Here is a 23,475-nt window from a genome sequence, read left to right on the forward strand (position 1 = left end):
CAGGTTTAGTCCCCCGGGTGGGGAGATCCCCTGGAGAAGGAAATGGCAGCCCACTCCCGTATTCTTGCTCGGGAAATCCCACGGACAGAAGAGCCTGGTGGGCTACAGTTCATCGAGTTGCAAAAGAGTTGGATATGACTGAGTGACGAAACAAACACAATGGCCGTCTTTGTGCCTTTGATTTCTTGTTCTTGTCTGTTGCATTGGCTGAGACCTCTAATATGATGGTGAATAGGAGTGGTCCTGGTGGAGTGGTCCTTGTCTCATTCCTAATCTTGGTGGGAAAATGTTTGAAGAGTCACTATATGTGTTTTTAATATATCCCTTATCAAATTAAGCAAATTTCCTCACATTTAAATTCTGCTCAGAGTATTTTCATGAATGGATGTTGGACTTGACAAGATACATTAAAGTAGTGTTGCAGAAATGTCCACTCCCTTCTAAACTTCCCTCTTCTCCCTCCATATGACCTCATTGCACTGGGAGCTCTCTTTCCAAAATTTTATCCAAATTTTCTAGTTGTTCTGGGGTGTGTGTGTGTGTGTTCCACTATAAGACAGACCTATAGTGTAGGATATGGTACATTCTAACTGTACTATTTTTGTCTTCCATCTACATATTATGAATAAAATCGTACCCTTAGGAATCTATCTTCTTATTTCTTTGACCTATATTTCTCCTGCCTGATGAGCCTTATGAATAGATCTTTCTTTTGTCAAGTCTTGCTGTCTCCAGAAGGGGAAACGTCTGTACACTCCACGTGTATGTACTGCAGAGTCATGAAAGAGATGGATCCCTTATTTTTCAAAAAGAGAAATTTATTTAATGAATTTTTGTCTGTGCTAGGTCTTTGTTGCTATGCTTGGGCTTTCTCTAGTTGTGGTACACAAGCTTCTCATTGGGGTGGCTTCTCTTGTGGACCACGGGCTCTATGGGGATAGAGCTTCTGTAGTTGTGGCACCTGGGCTTAGCTGCTAGGTGGCGTAGGGGATCTTCCCAGACCAGGGATTGAACCCATGTTCCCTGCAATGGCAGGCAGACTCTTAACCACCGGACTATCAGCGAAGTCCTGGACCCCATATTTAACTGCCTAGTTTTAGAGTATAAAGGTACTGATTTTTACCTGTTCTAAAAATTAAAAGAAGAAAGAAAAAAACCAAAATCCCAAGGAGTAAAACTGACATCCTCTAAAAAAAGAAGCCAATTGGAGTGCTTTTCTTCTTGGTCCCCTAGGAACATGTCATCCTTTTCATCTCTTAGTCATCCCCTTCTTGTGCATAGAAGCTGGCAGAGCTTCTCTGTCACCCCTGTTTCTCCTCCAGCCGTCACACTATCTTTCATGTGAAATGAGAGAATAATAAAATGTTCCTTATGCAGTCCCTAGAGTCAGTAGTATTAGTCAGTAGTATTCGACACTGCAGTCCTAAAATCTGTACTTAGAAAATGTAAGTCCTCTTGGGCACCTGGACCTGAAGACTTGCATTTTCACACTGGCTCTGTTAGCTGACCGGGAAAGTGACGTTCGAGCGTAATTCTGTCTCCCAGGCCTTGCTTCCAGCCCCTGAAAAATGAAGTGATCAGGCTTGTTCAGGGAACAGAAAAAAATTTATGTGAAGGATCGAAAAGAAAATACTCTGGGCTCTGTGGGCCACATCAACTCTGCTACAGCTTCACAGCCCCGCCCTTATAGTAGGAAAGCAGCGAAGGCAATAAGCAAACAGATGGGTGTTGGTAAAACTTTGTTTATGGCACAGAATGTTGATTTTATGCAGTTTTCCTGTGTCACAAAGTATTAGTCTTCTTTTAACTTTTTTCTACCATCTGAAAAGGTAAAAACCATTCTTAGCTCACAGATCATATGAAAACAGGCAGAGGCTAGGTTGTCCCAGGGGCCCTAGTTGGCTGACCCTTGAACTAGTTGATTGTCTAGGGTGGGGGCTATTCCGGAGCTCTGATAGGTTAATAGGCCTGATAGGCTAATCTTTAAAAAAAAGTGTTTTTTTTTTTTTTCCTGGCCAGACTAAATAAAAACCTCATGTGGAAGCTCTGGTTACCTCAGTTCCTATTACCTGGTGCATTTTGTTTGGCTTTCAACAAAAAATCACAGGCCATGCTAAGAGGCAATGAAAAAACACAATCTAGAAAGTCTTACTCTCTTCTTGTAGGTCAATTAAGAATAATAAAATACAAGACTTTATTTCCCTTTATTTCTTCCCTGATGCTTGCTCTTTAATTTGGTAGATCCAAGTTTCTGACCAATAACATTTTCCTCTGCCTGAAGAACTTGTAGCATTTCTTGCCGGCAAGTCGGCTAGTGATGGATGAACTCACTCAGTATTTATTGTCTGAGAAAGTTTATTTTTCCTTTACTTCTGAAGGATCATTTCACTAGATGTAGACTTCCAAGTTGGTGTTTTTTCTCTCTCAATATTTTTAGTATTCAGTTGCACTCATGTTTGTGTGATTTCTGGTGAGAGGCCCCATGTAATTCTTATCCTTGTTTTTCCATAGCTAAGGTTTTTCTTCTTGTTTCTCTCAAGATTCTTCCTGTCTTTCATCTTCCGCAGTGTGAATATGGTATGTCTCGGGGTACTGTTTTGTTTTAATGTACGCTGATTGGTCTCTTCTCTTTCTGGCTCTGTGTTTTGTGTCTATCGTTAGCTTTGGAAAAGTATGTCAGTATCTCTTTTAATATGTCTTCTTTCTCTTTATTTTTTCCTCCTGGTACTGCAGTTATACCTTTTGAAATGGACCATAGATTTTGTGTATTCTGTTCTATTAAAATTTTTTCTTCCCACCCCCCGCCCCGCACCTTTTCCCCCCCACTTTTGGAAGTTTCTATTGACCTCAAGCCTCACTGACTCTTTCCCTGCCTATATAGAGTCCACACATGAGCCCACGGAAGGCATTCTTCATCTGTTGCAGTGTTTTTGACTTTTAGCATTTCCTTTTTAAGGATTTTTTGGAAGCATTTCTACCTCTCTGCTTTCATTCTCATCTATTTTTCTGTTAGAACCTTTAGCATATTTGATCATAGTGATTTTAAATTTCTTGTCTGATAATATCAACTTCTGTGTCATATCTGGTTTTCACAACTGCTTGTCTCTCTAGATTGTGTGTTTTCATTGCTTCAGCATGGATCATGATTTTTTTTTCTTGAAAGCCAATTACGATGAATCAGGTAATAGAAACTGAGGTAACCAGGCCTTCCAGTTTTATTTAATTTGGCCAGGAGTTGGGCTGTGCTTAATGTTTCTTGTAGTTGTAGCTGCTAGAAGCTTCAAATTCCCCTAGTCTTCTTGTTTTTGCTTTCTCTCTTGACGTAACATTTCCCTGTGACTCAATGGACATGAGTTTGAACAAACTCCAGGAGATAGTGAAGGACAGGGAAGCCTAGCTTGCTGCAATTCATGGGGTTGAAAAGAGTTGGACACAACTTAGCAACTGAATAACAACAGCAGTGTTGCTGTCTTACACTTCAGAGAGTAAGTGTCTTGGAGGTCTTTGAGATGTAATCTGCTATTTTCATGTAGGAGCCTATCGGTGTGGTGAGAGGGTGTAGTTGAGAAGCAATGTGCTGTCTATCACCTTCTAGTGAAGAGCAAAAGCAGAGCAACTTCCCTGTAGTAAATGCACCAGCGTTTCTATCGCAACGGAAAAAGACCAAGAACTTGGTGGTTTAGGTGAGGCTGTCTCAAGATGAGAGACTTGCCTTCTTGTTGTTCGTCACTAAGTCATGTCTGACTCTTTGCGACTCCATGGACTGCAGAACACCAGGCTTCCCTGTCCTTCACTGTCTCCTCAAAGACCTCCAAGACACTTACTCTCTGAAGTGTAAGACAACATTGCTGCTGTTATTCAGTTGCTAAGTCATGTCCAACTCTTTGCAACCCCATGAATCGCAGCAAGCTAGGCTTCCCTGTCCTTCACTATCTCCTGGAGTTTGTTCAAACTCATGTCCATTGAGTCAGTGATGTCATCCAACCATCTTCTCCTCTGTCATCCCCTTCTCCTCCTGCCTTCAATCTTTCCCAGCATCAAGGTCTTTTTCCAGTGAATCAGCTTTTCCCATCAGGTGGCCAGAGTATTGGAACTTCAGCTTCAGTATCAGACCTTCCAATGAATATTCAGCATTGATTTCCTTTAGGCCTGACAGGTTTGATCTCCTTGCTGTCCAAGAGACTCTCAAGAGTCTCCTCTGGCACCAGTCTGAAAGCATCAATTCTTCGGCTCTCAGCGTTCTTTAAGGTTCAACTCTCAGATCCGTACGTGACTACTGGAGAAACCATAGCTTTGACTATATGGACCTTTGTTGGCAAAGTGCCTTGCCTTCTGCTGGTTTCCATTTCTTCGGTGGATTTCGAACTGAGCCCATCAACAGACCATGTATGAAGCTTGAACAAGAAGTTATAAGATAGCCAATTCAGAAGGCAAGTTTGGCAGGAAAACCTTTTAGGTTTGGTGAGCAGAATTGATTGGCTTTCTTTTCCTTTTTGTTTTTTCTTCCTGCCTCCCTCCCTCCCTTCTTTCCTTTCTTCTCATTGAAATTTTGTGCTCATGAATCTAAACTGCAGCTTGTCAGCCTGGTGGTGTGATTTTCTCCCTACCCTACAGTGTTCACCTGCTCCACGTGAGCTTGGATATTCAGATATTTCGTGTGGGGGAGAGTTGGGTTCCACCAGTGTTGGAGTTTTGTCAGCAAATATGACACAGAAAGGGGGACGTGAGGAAGTGGAGGCCATTTGTAAGAGAGTGATGACGAGTGATTGAAATATTGGAGCCAGGGAGAGAAGACTGTGAAGGCAGAGTGAGGAGCAGTAAGGGATAGTACCGAAGGTGTGGTTGGAATGGAATGTCTGAGGATGAGGATGTTTGCTGGGAATGTAGAGTAGGTGATCTGGAAAGAGGGGCAGTGGGAGGAGGGTGCCCTCTCGGTTTGTACTGGGACTTGAAATGGTACAGTCACCAGTGATGGCAAGCTTCAGTGTGTGGCCATGTGAGATGGTCCTTGAAGAGGAGGAAGGGAAAGAGTTCAGATGAGGGAAGAGAAGGGCAGACAAACCAGCTCTGGCTCTAACATTAAAGTCGCTGAGTTGACCAAGGGATGGAGAAAACCTCTGAGACCTACAAGCTGGAATCTTCAGGAAATGCAAAGGCTTAACAGGAGAGGATGGGTGGCCTCACGCCTTAACAATGGCATGGCTGATGGTCTGAGTGTTGCAAGAGAAGTTTGGGTGGAGTGACAGGAGGGAAATCATTGACGCAACAGTGGAGAACCAGGAGGATGCTTGCCTTCCTTCCTGGTCTTGAGATAGGTAAGGTGAGGACCACTACGTGCAGGGTAGGGGATGTCTTTGAGGGGAGCCAGATTGCCATGAGGGTCACAGAAGGTTCGAGTTCAGAGAGGAGGTGGAAGGATATAGGGGGTATACTATTAACAGAAGGAAAGTTCAAAAGGCAGGAAGAGTCAGCAAAGAATTGGCAGAGTCTGCACTGTCCAGAGCTGTGTGGAGTTTGCAGCCCCTGGTAAGAGAGGATGCCCTGAACTCCAAGTACAGATTGCAGTAACTCCAAGTACAGATTGCATGGAGTTATGTCACATGGCCAAGCACATCCTGCTCTGTGAAGAACTTTCCACTTCTCCCTCCCAGGTTTTTAGGACTTGTGTTTAATATAAGCAATGCAAAAATATTTTTCTTTATAAGCAGCTTTGGTCAATGAGTTTGTTTAGGCTGTCAGGCAGCTGAGCAACTTAGGCAGGATTGTATTTATTTATATGCCTTCAGGTAGGGTTGATATGAGGACTTCCGCTTCACTGATGTCATTAAGAAAGAACCACTAATTAGTTGAGAACCTGCTGTGTACCATTTGTATCATGTACCAGAAGTACCTGCTACTGAGCATGCTGTAATTAGGCTATGTGTGCTAAATACTGTATATTTAAGTATATACTGAAATTTTGTATATTTACAAAATTTTGTTTTCAATACTGTGTATCAGTGATTTCGCTGGAGACCAAGATAACTTGTTGGAGAAAGTCTGTGGGCCTTGAAGTTTGTGGGATTTGAATTCTAGATTCTTGACTGACAGGCTGTTTTACCTTTGGGCAAGTGGCCTATGTTCTTGAGCTTCAGTGTTCTCATCTATAGCGTGGGAGTGATAACATCCATGTGTTAGAGTTGCCACGAGGCATTGCCCAGGAGATTCTAATGAGCAGGCAAAGTGGAGACCCAGTGGTACAGGTGATGAGTATTTGTTCCATTTCATGGAAGAGGAAACCAAGGCTCAACGAGGCTAAATAAGCATGGAAATACGTTGTTCATGGTTGCACGGCTCTTAAGTAGCATGGCCAGGACTGAGAGCCAGTTCTTTGACTCCAGGATCCTAGCTTTATCCATCACAGTGAGTTTCTGGCAGAATTCAAGGGAGGTTAAAGAAGCCCCACCTTAGTTAGCATGGCTGCCCAGCGAGTCAGCAGCGCAGGATGGGAGTGATCAGGTGAAGAGAAGGCAGACTCCATGGGATCTAAGTCACTAGTTCCCAAACCTGACTGTGCTTCCAAATCACCGGGGGGACGTTTTCATTTATAAGTCTCCAGGGACATCCTTTGAGTTGTAGTGCTGGAGAAGACTCTATAGAGATTCCTTTGGACTGCAAGAAGCTCAAACCAGTCAATCCTAAAGGAAATCAACCCTGAATATTCATTAGACGGACTGAAGCTGAAGCTCCAATGTGTTGGGCACTTGATACAAAGAGCTGACTCACTGGAAAAGACCCTGATGCTGGGAACGATTGAGGGCAAGAGGAGAAGTGGGCAGCAGAGATGAGATGGTTAGACAGCATCACCAACTCAGTAAAATCTGGGAGATGGTGAAGGACAGGGAAGCCTGGTGTGCTGCAGTCCGTGGGGTCAGAAAGAGTTGGACACAGTTTAGCGATGAACAACAACAAAGGGACTGTCTTAGGCCTACAGGATTAGAATTTCTGGAGCATGGGAACCAGGAACATGTATCTTTATCACTGCCCTCCCCCCGCCCCCTCCCACCCCCACAACCTGGTGATTCTGAGGCTGCTTATCTTGTTCAGGTCCTTGAATCAGCTCTTGGGAATCCTTAAGTTCTAACTGAAGTCCTAAAATGACTTCCTTAAAATGAAGTCCCAAGTGACTACAGCCTAGTAAAATCCTGGGTACCTGGCATGCCAGCAAGATTGACCCTTAAGGGTTGACTATAGCCTATAGCCCCTTGTTTTCAGATCTTTGGTGCATTACTTGAAACAGACACTCGAGCCGTCATGGAGTAGCTGAACTCTGAGTATACAGGAGACATCAAGTTGGCAGACTCTGCAGTAACAGAAAGTGTTGTTTGTTCTTAAGAGCTGTTGCTCTTCCTTCTTCCCCCTTGAGGTTCCTGCCCACTCAGTCAGATTAGAGCTGTATAAACAAGATTGTACTACCGAGCTAGCACACATCTTGTAATTTTTTTTTTTTTGCTAAAGTGCTCAACACTGCTGATGTCAGAAAACAAATCCATTGGATTTTAATGGGCCGAGGCAAACAATATGAATTGGATATAATATGGAGGAGAGGAAATAACATCAACAGAAGTTCCCATTTGGCGGCATAAATATTTAGACTGTATCACAAGCAGGGTTTGATTACCTCTCCTACAAGGTCTTTCCCTGAATAGGGCTTTGAGGGCTGGGCATTTAGGGGTGGCGGGCATGATGTTTCAGGCTTCTTGCTGCTTGTGATGCTGGTTTTAGTGGTGCTTTGGTATAAATGGCAACCCACTCCAGCGTTCTTGGCTGGAGAATCCCAGGGACGGGGGAGCCTGGTGGGCTGCCATCTATGGGGTGGCACAGAGTCGGACACGAGTGAAGTGACTTAGCAGCAGCAGCAGCAGTATAACTGTAGTGGTCCGCTGTTAGTTGAGCATCAGGATCACCGGAGAAGCTTGGGAGACTGCTGGTGCCTCCATCTCAGATACTCCGAAGACCTGATATGGGGGAAGGCTTTCTCTGGCGATTCTGGTGTCATTAGCCTGGCACTATCACTTGGCCAAGCACTGGTCAAAAACAAGACTGCTGGTCAGTTGCTACAATTCATTCTTTGCCAAGGAAATTTGTGTGGCTTGTTTTATTCCTTCCTCAATAGCAACCCCTGTAAAGTAGAGGATTCTCTGCTTCCAGGTGAAGACCCGAAAGTATAGGGTGAAGGAGTCAATTGCCAAAGGCCACACACATAACAGCCTTGATGTGGCCAGAGCTGAGATGCAATTCCTGGTGTGACTTTAAAGCCCCTCCCTTTCACACATCATCGAGGTCCTTCCTACCTGCCCTGCTCAGCATCATTGTCTGCTGGCCCCTAGGCCATGCTTGCTCTGGAGAGGCCAGCGTGCAATGGAAAACAGCTGGCACTGGTTGTAACTGAAGCTACAAATGCAATGTATGTTTGGAGTGAATTGGAGTCCTGACTTTCAGAAGATTTACTAATTAGAGTTTGAATCACAAATATTCAGTTGTTTTATTATTCACAGGGTCTTTCCTCATATGCTTTCTACCCTCCTACATATTCCCTCCGATCTAAATTGCTCATGGATTCCAAAAGTGTATTCCTGAGTTAGGGCGGGCCCATATCAATAAACCTTGGGGAAAGCCTTCATATGTGATTCCATCCATGGGTCTTTGTGGATAAAGAGCCTTCTTTGCTGAGCAGTTTTAATGGCTTGTTAACCAGGTGAGCGTTCTTGATGGGATATATTGCATCTTAGTGAAATCTTACTAGTTCTGTCATTCATTAAAAATATTTAAGTACCTTCTAGATGTCAGGAATTAGAGGGATCAGCCCCACTGACAAAGACTCTGCCCAGGCAGAACTGGCTTTCTAGCAGTGGAGATCCCTGATAGACAGTGAGCAAAGTCCAGATAGTTGCAAATCCCTGTGGTTTCAGTTTCCACATTTGACTGACTCCCACTTAGTCTCCTTGACATCAGATCACCATTATGGTTTTTTTTTTTCCTTCGAGTGTCTGCCACTTCTGTGGCTTCAGATGTCCATACCTGTGTTGTGACCCAGGCTGGAAGGACCTCTTCTGCCTCCCCCAGACTCCTGTTCATCCTTCTGATCGTCACCTCTTCCTGGTCTGTGCTGTCATAACTGAGCGCCCACACATTACAGTTCCCTACGTTTCTGGACCTGTCACCCCTCCTTGTCTCTGAGCGTTTTAAAGAGGGGCCATTTGTGTCTGATTTATCTTTATATCTCCGGAACGAAGCATGAAATTTTGTGCCATTGGATGGGTGGATGCTCAGTGTCTGCGCCAAGATTAAATGTTGAGTCCTACGGCACCTAGTGGCGGGTGCTGGTATTACAGGAATTGCTTCGTGGGGAGGGGTGCTTGAGGGGGGGCGCGCTGGCCTATCAGTTGGGTGATTTTTTGAGTTCAGCATGAATATGGCCATGATTAGAGGCGACGAGCTAGTATATAGGCAGTGATGATGGAAGAGAGGCAGCATGGGACATTCTGTGAGTCTCTGAAGAAAAGTTAGAAATTTGAAGTTCTGAGGTTCTAAGGCGGAACTGGAAGAATCCTAAGGATGTGTAGCTGATGTCCAGTTAGGGCTGTGGTTTGACCTGGTTCCAGCAGCTAGGTAGTTGCAGATCAGGTGAGGAGTCCAGGCTTCTCGGTTTAGAGGGCTTTCAACTATGCTGGGGCTGTGGTTTGCGACAGATGAGAAAACAAAGGCACAGAGAGGTGAAGTAACTCGCCCCGATCACTCAGCTAGGTATGGGGCCTGGATTCAGACTTAGACCTGTCCAGTGACAGAGGCCAGCTTGTCACCACTAAGCGAGCATGTCTCTCTTTGGAGATTGTGAAGTGCGTGGTGGTAACTCGTTTGCTCTTTTTCTCTTTTATTAGTTGAAAATGAGTGTAGTTAAGTCACTTAGTCATGTCTGACTCTTTGCGACCCCATGGACTGTAGCCCACCAGGCTCCTCTGTCCATGGGATCCTCCAGGCAAGAATACTGCAGTGGGTTGCCATTTCCTTCTCCAGGGGATCTTCCCGACCCAGGGATCGAAGCCAGGTCTCCCGTATTAGAGGCAGACGCTTTAACCTCTAGAAAAATATTATTATTGACATGTTTTCTTTCTATTGCATGTATTTGGGTTTTTTCAGAAAAACATTCATGAATGTTACAAGTTACTGTGTTTATATGCGTGTGTATTTAAGTAACACAAAGAAGGTTTTGTTTTTCTCCATCGCTAAGTTTAAAAGACTGTTACTTCATTTTATTTAAAAGTAAAAATTTATGCCATACCGTAATAAATGAGAACCTAGTTCTTTAATTTTAGGAACTCCAGCTACTATAGTCAGCGATTTAATTGGAGCATCCTTACCTACACCTTTCACATCTAGTACTGTCTAACATCTGTTGACATATAGACTAGAAAGTGCTTGCATCACTATTTTAGAAATGATTCTTTCTAGACATAGGAAAGTTAAAATGACTTGTCTGAATTTTAAAATGAGTTGATAGGGAAACCAAAAATAGAAGCTTTTCTACTACATATTAGACTCACTAAAGTTCCAGACTAGAGGCTATTTGCATTCACTGAGCAGTCTGAAGTCCAGAGCCTGGTTCACCAGCCTGTTTGAATACATGGGAATGTTGTTGAGGGTAAGGAGTGGCCAAGGAGAGGCAGCAGGAGGGCTGACGCCTTTGTTTCCAGGTCATTTCCAGTCTTGCTATTATTGCAAGCAGAGAGGGAGGGAGGGAGATAATACGCTCATCACACTGAAAGTGTTCATTTTGAAGTAAAGCAGTAGAAACCCAAGATGGGTCTGTTACATAGGGAAATGAGATACATAAATAGACTCAGGTTTTGTTTCTAATGCTCAGTCATGTTCTGTGTTCAGGTGAAAGAGTAAGTAAGTAGTTGTTTAAAAATAAAACTGCATGTTGTTCATTTAACTGTAAGAGCGACTGATTAGAATAATAATGAGTGTTTCCATGTAGTACAATATTCATAGAAATACTGACTTTATAGTGGGCAGAGATAATAGAATGATGTTCTTTATCTCTGCTTGTAATCTAACTGTTAAAATGCAGACTTATTCATAAATGAAGATGAAAACAAGCAACATTATTCACGTGGGATACTTGGGGCAATTAAATTCTTCACGTAAATTGCAAATTCCTGTCTCTTCCCCATCTTCTGCCCAAATTTGTTTTTATGGGATGACCTTTGGTACCAACTTATTTTTCTAATAAAATGTTTCCTGAGTTTATATTTTAAATTGAAATGGCCTTTTCTGTCAAGTATGGTATTTATAAAAGTTTTCTTTGATGAAAAGCCTATGAATTTTGTGCAAACAACCCAGGCAGGGTCTTAGATTAGCGATAACATTTGTATAGGACTTTTATGGCGTGATACGATACTTTACACTCGATTTATTTGACCCTTACCTGTGAATACTCAGTGAAATTCACATTTTACTGATGAAAGCAATGTAGGGGAAGGTGACTTGGCATTGCTTCTGGGCACTAGTGGGCATTTAGCATGTTTGCTTTAAAAGAAAGTTAGCAAAGGAAACCAGCCAGTTATTTAACTTGTTCGAAGTCACCCAGTAAATAGTGCATCATACCAAGAACTGAATTTGCTTCTTTAACTAAAAAATTCCATATGCTCTCATTGTCTACTGTTGTCTTTCCAGGCTGTTTTTTTTTTTAAAAAAGGTCAAATTAAAAATATTTATTTTTCTTAATTGAGATGAAATTTGCATAACTTAAAATTAATTTTAAGGTGTACATTTTGGTGGCATTAAGTACATTCACAGGGTTCTACAGCCTTTGCCTCTATCTAGTTCAAAACTGTTTCCATCATCCTCAGAGGAGACCCCACATCAATTAAACATCCAGTCCATTTCCTCCTCCCTGTGACTGCTGGTAACGACGAATCTGCTCTCTGTCTTTGTGGGTTTCCCTATGGTAGATGTTTCATGTAAATGGAAGATGGACTGTCTTAGTCCCTTCAGGCTCCTATAATAGGGTACCATAGACCCAGCAACCTATGAACAACAGTTCTAGAGACAGGGAAGTCCAAGATCAAGGCTTAAGTAGATTTGGTGTGTGATGAGAACTCAATTCCCTCTTCATGGGTGGCTTTCTTCTGCTTGGGTCCTCACTTGATGGAAAGGAGCACTCTGGAATCTCTTTCATCAGGACACAAATCCCATCACACCCTGTACCTCTTGATTCTACCAGTTTTGGGGTTAGGATTTCAGCATATAAATTTTAGAGGGATATAAATATTCAGTCCATCGCAGTGACCTTTTGTGTCTGATTTCTTTTACTTAGCATAGTGTTTTCAAGGCTGATCTATGTTGTAGTGTATACCAGTACTTTATTACTTTGGATGGCTGAACTATATTCCATTGTAGAGAAGACCATATTTTGTTTAGCCATTCAACTGAGGGACTGAGTTGTTTCCATTTTTCAGTGAATAGTGCTGTTCTGAACATATGTGTTCAAATATTGGTTTGAGTGCCTGCTTTTAATTCTTATGAGTGGAATTGCCAGGTTATATGGTAAATTCTATATTTGACTTTTTGAGGAACTAACAAACTGTTTTCCATAGTGACTGAACCATTTACATTCCTATCAACACTGTACAAGGGTTCTGATTTCCCTACATCCTTGCCAATGCTTGTTTGAGTTAAAAAATTATTATAACCATCCTGTATGTGTAAGTGCTATCTCCTAGTGGTGTTGATTTGCATTTTCTTTATAAAATATTCGTATTTTAATACATAGAGTTAATCATGAGATTTGATAAGACAAAATCAACATCAAAATGATTGACTTCATCTATCTCCAGGAGATTTTTTAAGATTGCCATCTGATCACCCGTAGAGTATATGATTCTGAGCTGAAAACAAAGCGCGCAAACCATGTGGCTTTGGAATGAGAAGCATGTATATGGATAATCAGACAACAATTACCCCTGACTTTAAAAAAATGCCACTTAAACTAATGAGGAACAAAAAACAATTACATCATGTTTCATTTCCATGCCACCTGCCAACAGATACTTAGTTCTTTGCATGGCAAAGCTTTTTATATGTAATTCTTTCCTGTATTAATGGTCTATTCATTTATTTTTGCAGTGTGAGTGAAGACACCCAGGATGGCTCAGGGATCCGGGGATCAGAGAGCAGTGGGGATCACGGACCCAGAGGAGAGTTCTCCAAATATGATAGTCTACCGCAAAGTAAGGCATCTGGTTGAACGCTGGGGGCACTGCTGCGTGTCTGTAACCTGTGGGGGTTGATGGTTGATGGGTGGCTCGACAAATGTTTTCTGCCTAAATGGCCTTGACTGATAATTGAACATAATTTTCTTCTCAGACCCTCTGATTCCCCAAGTTTAAAATTCAAGGAAGCTAGGCTGGTATCGAACATTGGAAAAACATTATGTGACTTAGTTTTCTTTAAACCAAAGATTGCCTAAAAGTGCAGATGGCCATGTATTGTCCTTTCATGTAAAGGCCTTTGTGTAACATTAATTAATCAAATGTTCTTCAAACCCATATTACTCATAAGATCTGTTCTGAATGCTGTTGGAAGGACACAGAAGTGTGTTTTTATTTGGTGCTTCACAGCTGGTAGGAGACATAAGATGTATGCAGATCACTGTTATAAGTGCAGGTAGAGTGTTCCATAATCTCAGAGGAGGTGGGCAATTACTTCCAACCTCAGAGATCTGGCATGGGCTGTGGAGGAGAGGCCTTTGAACTCAGTTTTAAAGGCTCCACAGGATTGCTTTATGTGGAAAGCGGAAGGGTAGAGCAATATTCTGGGCAATGAGATGCTTTGCAAAGGCAAAGAGCGGGAGTCAGTGAAGGGCAACCAGAACTGGTTAGCTTGGGCAAAGGATGACTTGCAAGTAATTGGAGTAAATGGAGGTGAGACTTAGAGCAGAGTCTGGATGGAGCCAAATTTTAGAATTTAATCATAAAAACTTTAGTGCCAGGAGTTGTAAAAACAACATTTTGGGGGGATTATGAGCCTTGCCCCAGTGTGGCTCTTATCCCCACGTGGACTACCATCAAGGGTGGATTGGAGGCTTTGGCAGGGGTCAGGGGCGGGGGGTGCTTCTGTATCCCCCCTTGGAAATGAGCAGGACTGAGCAGGAGGTTTAAAGAGTCTGAATTAACAAAAGCTTGGAAATAGAATGAATATAAAATCAGAAGGTGAATGGAGAGTCAAAGATGACTGGGCTTTTGCCCTTGGATGATAGAAGGGCATCAGTGCTGTTACTTCAGATAGAAACATTTGGAAGCATATGTTTTAAAGAAAGGAAATGTGGCACACTGGTTTTGCTTGTGCATTGCTGAATTTGAGAGAGTAGTTGCTGTTTCTCGTACACCTTTTTAATGTTTGCATGTTTGTGCACACGGAGCTGAACTACATCTTATATATTATTAAAAATAAGGAAAATAAGATTGTACCCATTCGTTTCACTGAATATTTGAGCTGTCTGCTGGGCTCTGTGTATTCTGCAAGACTCTGTGTTCTGTCTATGTTAATCATATGAACAGAGTTGAACTAGATATTCCTGGATGATCAATATGGTGAATTTTTCTCTTCTCCTTGTAAAAATAGAACTCTCAGAGTAGTCTTGCTTTTAGTACTATATTCCTTAATCCTTTGCTTTACAAAAGAATGTTTAGTTAACCCGTCTCTAAGAGAGATGCTTATTAAGTTGTAGTAAAGAGAAAAGATTAGTGAGGCTAACCAAGTTGTGAGACATGTAAAATAACATACAGACATTTATTCATTACCTTCTTAACCCACTTCAGACCAGGAGACCCTGTGCCAAACTTGCAGGAACATGGGATTTGTAGTCAGACCTGGGTTAAAATGGTAACCCCGCCACTTCCAAGCTGTATGACCTGGAGTCAGTTAAATAACTTCTGTGAGTCTCTGTCTTTTAATCTATAAAAGTGGGGGGAAAGGTGGGAGGAAAGATGGTATGTTATGGAGTTATTGTGAAGATTCATTTGGATAAAGTCAATAAAGCATCTCACATCCTGCTTGGCACAGAGGTAGTCCACGATGAAGGCTTCTTTTCCTTTTATCTTTTTTCTTGTAGAGACAGTGACACTTGGAGAGGAAATAAATTATGAAATTGTATAAATGTTGGTGCTGTTAAAAAGGTGCATTCATACAGCGAGTTGCCTTATAAGACACAGGAAAACAATGCAAATATTTTTTATATCATTCAGGAGATTGCAAATCAATGGATTACTAAAGGTTAATAGGAGATGTAAAGGTCAGGCAATCCAAACACCTTTCCACAAGAATGTTTGGTATTATGTGGAAGGGGATAACTCCCTACAGGTTTGTGGGAACTTGATTTTTACTTTTTGGGTGGTACCAGGGGCCTCTTAATTTTTTAGTGTAATTTAGGGATAAAGTTGTAAAATCCTGTAATTTTTCAGAGAAATGACTACTAGTTATTTGGTTTCTACACTGGAAATCTTGCTTCCTCATGACAAATCTGTGGTGGGTATATATGTGTTCATGTTATTTGCTGTGGTCGTTAATTGATGTAAAAGAGACATTGGATCTATTCAATCTGTTAGAAAGAAAGCAGATACACTTATCACCAAGTATGGGTCCAGGACCTGGAATCATTTAAATCTAGTTAATTGGACTAACTTAAGCCCTAGTTGTGCTTGAAACATGGGATATTCAGCTAGTTCTCTGCTGTAGACTGGCTGCTGGCTATGACCAAGACTTACCCAATGTAAGACGCTATCCTCAAGGTGTAGGTAAAGATTGAATCGTGAAACCAAGGTTGATTAAAAATATTTTTTATGGAAGTCCTCTTATGTAATGTATTCAAGGTCAGAGCTATAAAGTCAAACCTTTCCTCAGAGGTCTATAACAGGAATTTACATTTAAAAATGTGCAAATGGTGCTTTCATTTTGATTTTTGTTCTCTTACTTGTTTGTTTCTTTCTCTTGTCAGATGTTTTCAGTGTGAAATTTTTGCCTGGACTGTGTTGTGTTGATTCAGATGCTGACATTTAAAAAGCTAAATCTAGAGAAATGGAGCTTTTGAGTAAACCTCCGATTAATAAGTGGGGTGATTATGTCCAGAGTGTTGTTGTGACTTTTAAATGCCAGTTAGGAGGGTAACCTTATGACATATGAGTAATGATGGGTGGGTTTCTTAAGCCTACACTTTTCAGAATACTTTTCATTTGCTTTTCATGTTTTCTATGTCATTAACTGTGAGAAGTTGTACTTTCCCGTGGCATGGTTTATTTATTGACTTGAGCAGGCTTTGTAATTTAGTTTTTTTATCCTTCATATTCACATTTTGGATAGGAGGTGTTGCATGAAAAATGTATTGGTCACATTAAAAATCTATTTAAAAGAAAATATTAATTATTAATTAAGTTGCCTAGACCTGTTAACTTTTTTTTTTTACTGTTCCTGGGTCCGAAAGATCCTGGGGGTCATTGAACCTGGCTGTATATCAGATCATTTAGGGGTACTTTATAAAAATACTGGTCCTCAAAGGACCCTTGGTCTTCCCTGGTAGCTCAGCTGGTAAAGAATGTGCCTGCAATGTGGGAGACCTGGGTTCGATCCCTGGGTTGGGAAGATCACCTGGAGAAGGGAATAGCTACCTACTCCAGTATTCTGACCTGAAGAATTCCATGGACTGGGATCGCAAAGAGCTGGACACAGCTGAGCGACTTTCACTTTCACTTTCAAAGGACCCTCAAATTGTTTTTGTTTAATAGGTCTGAGCCGGATCCTAGGAATCTGAGTTTTAAAGTGTTCTCAAGAGAATGTGATGCCCGGCTAAGTTTGAAACACATTTATTTAGTGTCTTTTAATATATCTAAGTGGAGTATGCATTATAAAGTCATGGAGAAGTTGGTATCTTGAAGGGGGTTTTTGATTTTGTCATTATTTGCAGATCGTACAAGATGTAGAAAAAGAAGGCTCTTATCGAGTTAGAATTAAGACATTTTAGTGACTTCATCTTAAGAGATTTTCTAGTCAATATTCTCATTTTATAGATGGGAAAACTGAAGTATAGGAAAGATGTATAACTTGCTGAAGGTTACTTGGCAATTTCCCAGTGATGGGGTCCTGGTGACTTGACAGGCCCAGTTGGTGTCCTCTCTCCCATGGACTTATCAACCACAAACTACCATTTCTACATTGTCGGGGCTGAAAGCCATTAGTTAAACTAATGAAAATGTCATGTGGCAGATCTTTGATTTTCCAGGTTATTCTCCACGGTGTGACTTGGGGTACCTTTGAACATTTGTAATGCTCAGGCTTCATTCTGCTTGCTAGTACTTTTGTTTCTTGGGTGAAGGTGTTCTGAAATGTTTGCGTTCTTTAATAACTAGTCATTCTTTTGAGTGAAAGTAGGCTGCTTTCTGATTTTATTTGGTTCTGAGTGGTGTTGATAATGTCTCTTGACAAATTTCCGCCTGCTTTGGTCATTTGATTTGGTAGAACTCTGGGAAATTAAATGGTAGGTGGTTGTTGTTTTGTTGCTAAGTTGTGTCTGACTCTTGCAACCCCACGGACTGTAGCCCACCAGGCTCCCCTGTCCATGGGATTTCCCAGGCAAGAATACTGGAGTGGGTTGCCATTTCCTTCTCCAGGGGGACTTCCTGACTCAGAGATTAAACCCACGTCTTCTGCACTGGCAGGCAGATTCTTTATCACTGAGCCAACCAGGGAAGCCCCCAAATGGTCGGTACAGAGAGGAAATTGTAGCTTCCTGTGACCCAGGTTGGGAAGGTGAGGAGGTGGCACATTATGTCTGAAGATGCCAAACAGGGAGCTGAGAGCTCTGGCTCACTTAATGCTTTGGTTCTCCTGATGAGGGACGTCATCTTCCTGGCTCTGTTTCTTATTTTGCCGTCTTCCTTCCCAACTAAGAAATACTTCTTACCAAAAAGAAAAAAAAAATTAGTCTACATAAAATAAAAAGAAGCTTGATAAAATTAACCCTGTTTACCCACAGGATAAACTTAATAAGTAAACTCAATAAATAAGATACTATTTGGCTTCATTTCCTCTTATGCAAAGTGATGGGCTTGGACTAAATAATGTGCCTAGAAGGTTTCAACAGTGATTTCGAGAGAGCTAGCAACAGGACGTTGCTTCAGAATTCACTGAAGGCAGTTGTAGAGGCTGTACAGCTGGGAGTCGGAACCTGCAGACCCTGGTGACCAAGGCGTGATGAGGATTTTAAACTATTTAGTTAGCAAATATGTATTGAGTGTCATTTGTGTGCCAGACACAGATGCTAGGAAGGCAGGGTGAATGCTGTTCCCTGAAAGAACCCGCTGGCCAGTCGGGGGAGAGGTGGTGGACAACTAGACAATTGCAGTGGGCAGAGAGGGAAGCTGAGGGGTCTGGGAGGAGATAGAAGGGTCAGGAGGCCCATATCAGAAGAGGGGATGATGATGTCATTGAAGGCATCCAGAGAGTTGGGTTCCTGCCTTAATTCTTGAAAGATAAATAAGGATTAACCTTGCAGACAGTGGGAGAAGAAGTGTGGAGGCAGAAGGACCAACATGTGCAAAGGGACAGAGTCGGGATGTTGTAGCCTGAGTACTGGAAGCTGCAATGCCTGCTTTCTTGGTGCTAGGTCTCTGTGATGAAGAGTTGAGAAATAAAGCTGGCTAGTTAAGTTAGGGCCAGATCATAAAAGAGCATATACATCAGACAAGGAGCATGGATGCTCTGTAGGGATCTTCTATTTGTGTCTCTATACCCACGCTCCACTTCTTTACTTGCTGCCCACTGTACCACTTGGACTACGTCTACAGGGCTCCCAGAACCTCTGACTTTCAACTCAGTTTGGTCAACACGGGCTTGGGAAGACATGGGAGCGGGGAAGAAGAGGAAGGTCAGGGTATTTCTTCCCTTGACTCCCTCTCGGCAAGGTTTGCCACGGACTGTGTCCCATGACTGAAAGTCACTGCTCTTTTCTAGGCAGACTTTCTCCTCCTCTGGGTCCAGACACAGTTTTCTTCTGCTCATCCTTTCGGGCCTTGAGATGGTTCCAGTTTGTATTAGTATTCTACCGCTGTATAACAGATTACCCCAACCTCAATGGCTTAAACAGAACATTTATTGCCACAGTTTCTATGGGTCCATAATCCCAAGTGCAGGTTAGGTGGGTCCTCTGGCTCAGGGTGTCTCACAAGCTACGGTCAAGATGTAGCAGGTTTATCTAAAGGCTCAACCAGAGAAAGACCCACATCCAAGCTCACTTACATGGTGGTTGGTGGGATTCAGTTCCTCAAGGGCTTTTGAATGATGGCCTCAGTTCCTCACTGTGTGTTGTCTGGAGATGACTCTCAAGTTCCTTGCCATATGTGTCTCTTCATAGGATGAGTCACAACGTGGAAGCCTGTTTCATCAGAGTGAGCAAAGGAAAGGCGGAAAGGGGTGGGTGACAGTGGGAGCCATGCTCTTTTAGAACCAAATCCTGGACATGACGCTCCATCTCTTTCATTAGGGACAAGTCATGAGGTCTAGCCCTCAGTCAAGGTGAGGGGTTTGGGCAGGAGCACAAATACCCAGAAGTGGAGATCATCAGGGGTCACTTTGGAAGCCATTTACTATGGTTCTACTTCCACAAGTCAGAGGTTTCTGAATGTGCCCTTATGGTTCCCCTGTGCCCTGCCACGTGTTTATACTTGGTCCTTTTGGAAATAAACCTTGCATGAATTGCCTTGTATTTTATGTGCCATCTGTTTACAGATAAGCCTCTGACTCATACAGGTCTGATCCCCAAAGTGAAGGAACCCACTGATATCCTGTTTTTCGTCATAAGGAAATTCTCCATGAAGTTAAATCAGGGAAGTTGTGTGTTCAGTGTGCAGAATGGGATTGTAGGGGGAGGCTGTAAGAGAAATGATGGGATTAGTAAGCAGAGAAATAGTTTGGTGCTTTTACAGGCGTTCATGGGAGGAAAAAAGATGATGTCCAAATCAGCGGCAGTGGTAATGTAGATGAAGGGAAGTGCTTGAGAGCTGTTTAGGAGGTAGAATCTACAGGACTTGGTGATGGTAAGATCCAGGGCAGATTTGAGGATAATGAGGGGAATGAGAGGGGTTTTTCACTAGGTTATACTTGAGAGTTGTCAGAAGGTTTGGGATCAACAAAATTTTGAACCAAGTAACTGTGGAACTGGTTTGCCTTCCCCCTCCTTATATGTGAATAAATCAAGAGTGTCATAGAAAGAGTTTGTAACTGGACCAGCTTATCTGGCTCTTTATTGTCACTGCCTCACTGGTTCCCTTTTGGCCGTGCACAAGTTGCTTCTGTGTTTTATTAAGTTCAGTTTGGTCGTTTGTGAAGTGAAAGGTTAACTGGGCTGAATGATCTCCAAAGCCCTTTCAGTTCTAACATTCCAGGGCTTTGATGATTCATATTACAGAAATCCACAATTTATTATACTTATTTTTTCATAGCCCCCTTTGCTTTCTTTTTCATTTTCTTTAAAAAGTTAACCCAAGGTGGGAGGGGGGTTCATGTTTGGGAACGCATGTAAGAATTAAAGATTTTAAAATTAAAAAATAAAAAGTTAACCCAAGTCAAAATTTGAAAACAAGGAAGCCAGTATGTTTAAAACAAATACACTTTGGCCTCAAACATAGGGCTGTCTTTCATCTATTCTTTTTTTTTTTTTTTTGCATTAAATAAAATTCCCAAGGACAAACTACAGAGCGTGTTCTGGGTAACTAATTTAATTGTTCAATCTGCATTTTAAGATTCCTTTCATTAAATATTTTGAAGGTTCTTAATTGCCTTAGGAAAAAACTGTTCTGTTTTCCTTTTCCCCTAGGATTAAACTTGTGAGGGGAGAAGCTTCCCATCACATTATCTTGGTTGGCAGGAGACAGGAGTGCAGGCAAGTCCCAGACCAGTGGTATCAGTGTCCACAGATGAAAGGGATGGTATTTTTAGTCTGGAGAACAGCTCAGTGTGGTTTAATATGATGTATTTCCCTGAGTATAACTTTCTAATTTGAAAGCCTTTGGTGTATTTAAGGTTTCATTTCATTTTTTCAAAAATTTCCCCTCACTTCCTTTCAAAGAGCCTAAGATTTTACACTTTGGCAGACAGTTTATTACTCTAACTATTGATATTCCTGTATCGTTACACTATGGAGAACCTTAGTGGTCACAGAATAGATTCCCCATTTGCAAGACTTTGAACAAAAAAACCTAAAATCTGATAAATACCTGTGAAAGGAAAATGTGTATATGTGTTAGTCGCTCAGTTGTGTCCAACTCTTTGTGACCCCATGGACTGTAGCCCACTAGGCTTCTCTCTCCATGGGATTTTGCAAGCAAGAATACTGGAGTGGGTTGCTATTCCCTTCTCCTGGGTTGCTATTCCCTTCTCCCAGGGGATTTTCCCTGACCCAGGGATTAAACCCAGGTCTCCCTTATTGTAGGCAGATTCTTTATTGTCTGATCCACCAGTGTGTTTAAATCATTGCAGGGTAGGAAGGCTATTTTAAAAAAAATCTGTTAGCTTGTCATTAGAAATCAAAACTGAAAATGGACAATGAAAGAATGGAAAAAATATACAAAGCTATAAATATAGATACTGACATATAATCACTCCAAAAGAATGTCCATACCTCTTTGGTGAATAATAACCAAAGTTGTAAATAAATCAAATGTCTCTTGAAAGGGGGTTAATTGAGTAATTGTTCATATTTGAGATGACCCCACAGTTAGGTTACTGGACTATTTTTCTGGTAGACCTAATAATTGCCTTGAAATGGAGATGGTTACTGACATCCCAGGATATGGTCAGATTGACTGTTCTTTATTTTTAAAACCCTAAAAGGCTTCACCATTTTTGTTCTATTTGCTAAGTATAATAGTTATGTAGCTGTACTAATATTATTGTTTCCAATGTTTTAATTATTTTTGGCATTTCTGTGCTTACATCTGAAATCCGTTTTCTTTTGTTTGAAGAACTACCTTTAGTATTTTCTTTAGTACAGGTCTGCTGGACATACATTCTAGGTTTCTGTTTGTCTAAAAATAACTTTCATCTTCGTTTTTTGGAGGATGTTTTTCCTAGATATTGGAATGCTAAATTGTCAGTTATTTTCTTTCTACACTTTGATAACTTTCATTGTTTCTTGGCTTCTATAATTTTTGTTCAAAAGTTGGTTTTTGTTCATAAGCTATCTGTCAGTTTTATTGCTACTTTGTTGACTGTAATCTCTTTTGAAATCTTTGCTTTCAAGATTTCTTTCACTTTGGTTTTTAGCGGTTTTACTATGAGGTATTATTTTCTTTTTATTATTCTCAAAGTTAATAGCAATTCTTTATATTTGATCGGTGTTCGGAAAATTCTCAGCCATTAAATTGTCAAGTATTGTTTATGTCTAGTTTCTCTTTTTACTCTTCTTGAGATTTTGTTTATACATTATGACTTTCTGTTTGTGTTTCATATTCTTTATGCTCCTTTCTGTAACTTTTATTCCTCTTTGTTTCAACAGGGATATTTTCTAGTGACTTATTCTCCAGTTTTACAAATTCTTTCCTTAACTGTATCTAATCTGCGGTTAAATCCATTCAGTGGAACTTATAACTTTAACTATTGCTATTTAAATTCTAAAATTTCCATTAAATTACTGTTGATAGCTTCTAGTTTCCTGCTGAAATTCTTTGTTTTGTCATTTAATTCCTTAAAAATATTAATCATAGTTATTAAGTGAGTATCTGATATGTCAAAATCTATATCTCTTGCTGGATTGTTTATATTGTCTTTAAAATTTTTCTAGTTATTTTTTATTAAGTTCAAAACATTGTACAACTAACACTGGAGAGGTAATTTTTAAGGCTCTGGGGGAATATTATCTTATTTCCCCAACCAGGGATCGAACTGGCCCCCACTACAATGGAAACATGGAGTCTTAGCCACTGGACTGCCAGGGAAGTCTTAGACAGGACCTAGTTCTGTTTTTGTTTTTTTCCTTTTCTGTCAGTTAGGCAAGTGGCAGATTACCTTAATCTAACTCAGTACAGAGACTGTGTAATGCTGGATTTCAGTTCTTGTTAGAGCTAGTATATTTCTAGATCACCTTTTCTTTTGGGTGTGAGCTCTTCTGGTCCCACTAAAAACCCAGGATGTTTGCTCATTTCCTCAGCTTTGACTCTGACCTTCAGTTATTGTCCCTTAAGCTCCATGAGACTGCTGAAAGCACTGATCAGCTTCTTGGTCATGCCTTTGGCTTAAGAAATTGGCAGTGTCCTGAGAGGAAAAAGAAACTCTAATTGCCCGGCTCATCTTCTTGGCTCTCTTCTTGCAGATCTTGGTTTAAAGTTCTTATTGCCTTGGTAGTGCTCCAGTACCTTCAAACAAATGTAACAAAACGGTTTTCAT

The 23,475-nt window shown here is 41.3% G+C and overlaps 1 protein-coding gene across 20 annotated transcripts in view; it reads left to right on the plus strand.

Annotated features, from left to right (window-relative positions):
* The window catches only part of RGS6 (regulator of G protein signaling 6), a 615,305-nt gene that overhangs the window by 14,249 nt on the left and 577,581 nt on the right, over positions 1 to 23,475 (plus strand). For all 20 annotated transcript variants that reach the window (XR_011258337.1, XR_011258336.1, XR_011258340.1 and 17 more), the window contains exon 2: positions 13,171 to 13,274. Coding sequence is in view for 15 of the 20 variants with exons in the window: in XM_069596937.1 (XP_069453038.1) it covers positions 13,191 to 13,274 (84 nt within the window). In the remaining 5 variants the exon portion in view is untranslated. The remainder of the gene's footprint in view (positions 1 to 13,170; positions 13,275 to 23,475) is intronic.

This window comes from Ovis canadensis, chromosome 7, assembly GCF_042477335.2.
Source record: "Ovis canadensis isolate MfBH-ARS-UI-01 breed Bighorn chromosome 7, ARS-UI_OviCan_v2, whole genome shotgun sequence".
NCBI lineage: Eukaryota > Metazoa > Chordata > Mammalia > Artiodactyla > Bovidae > Ovis > Ovis canadensis.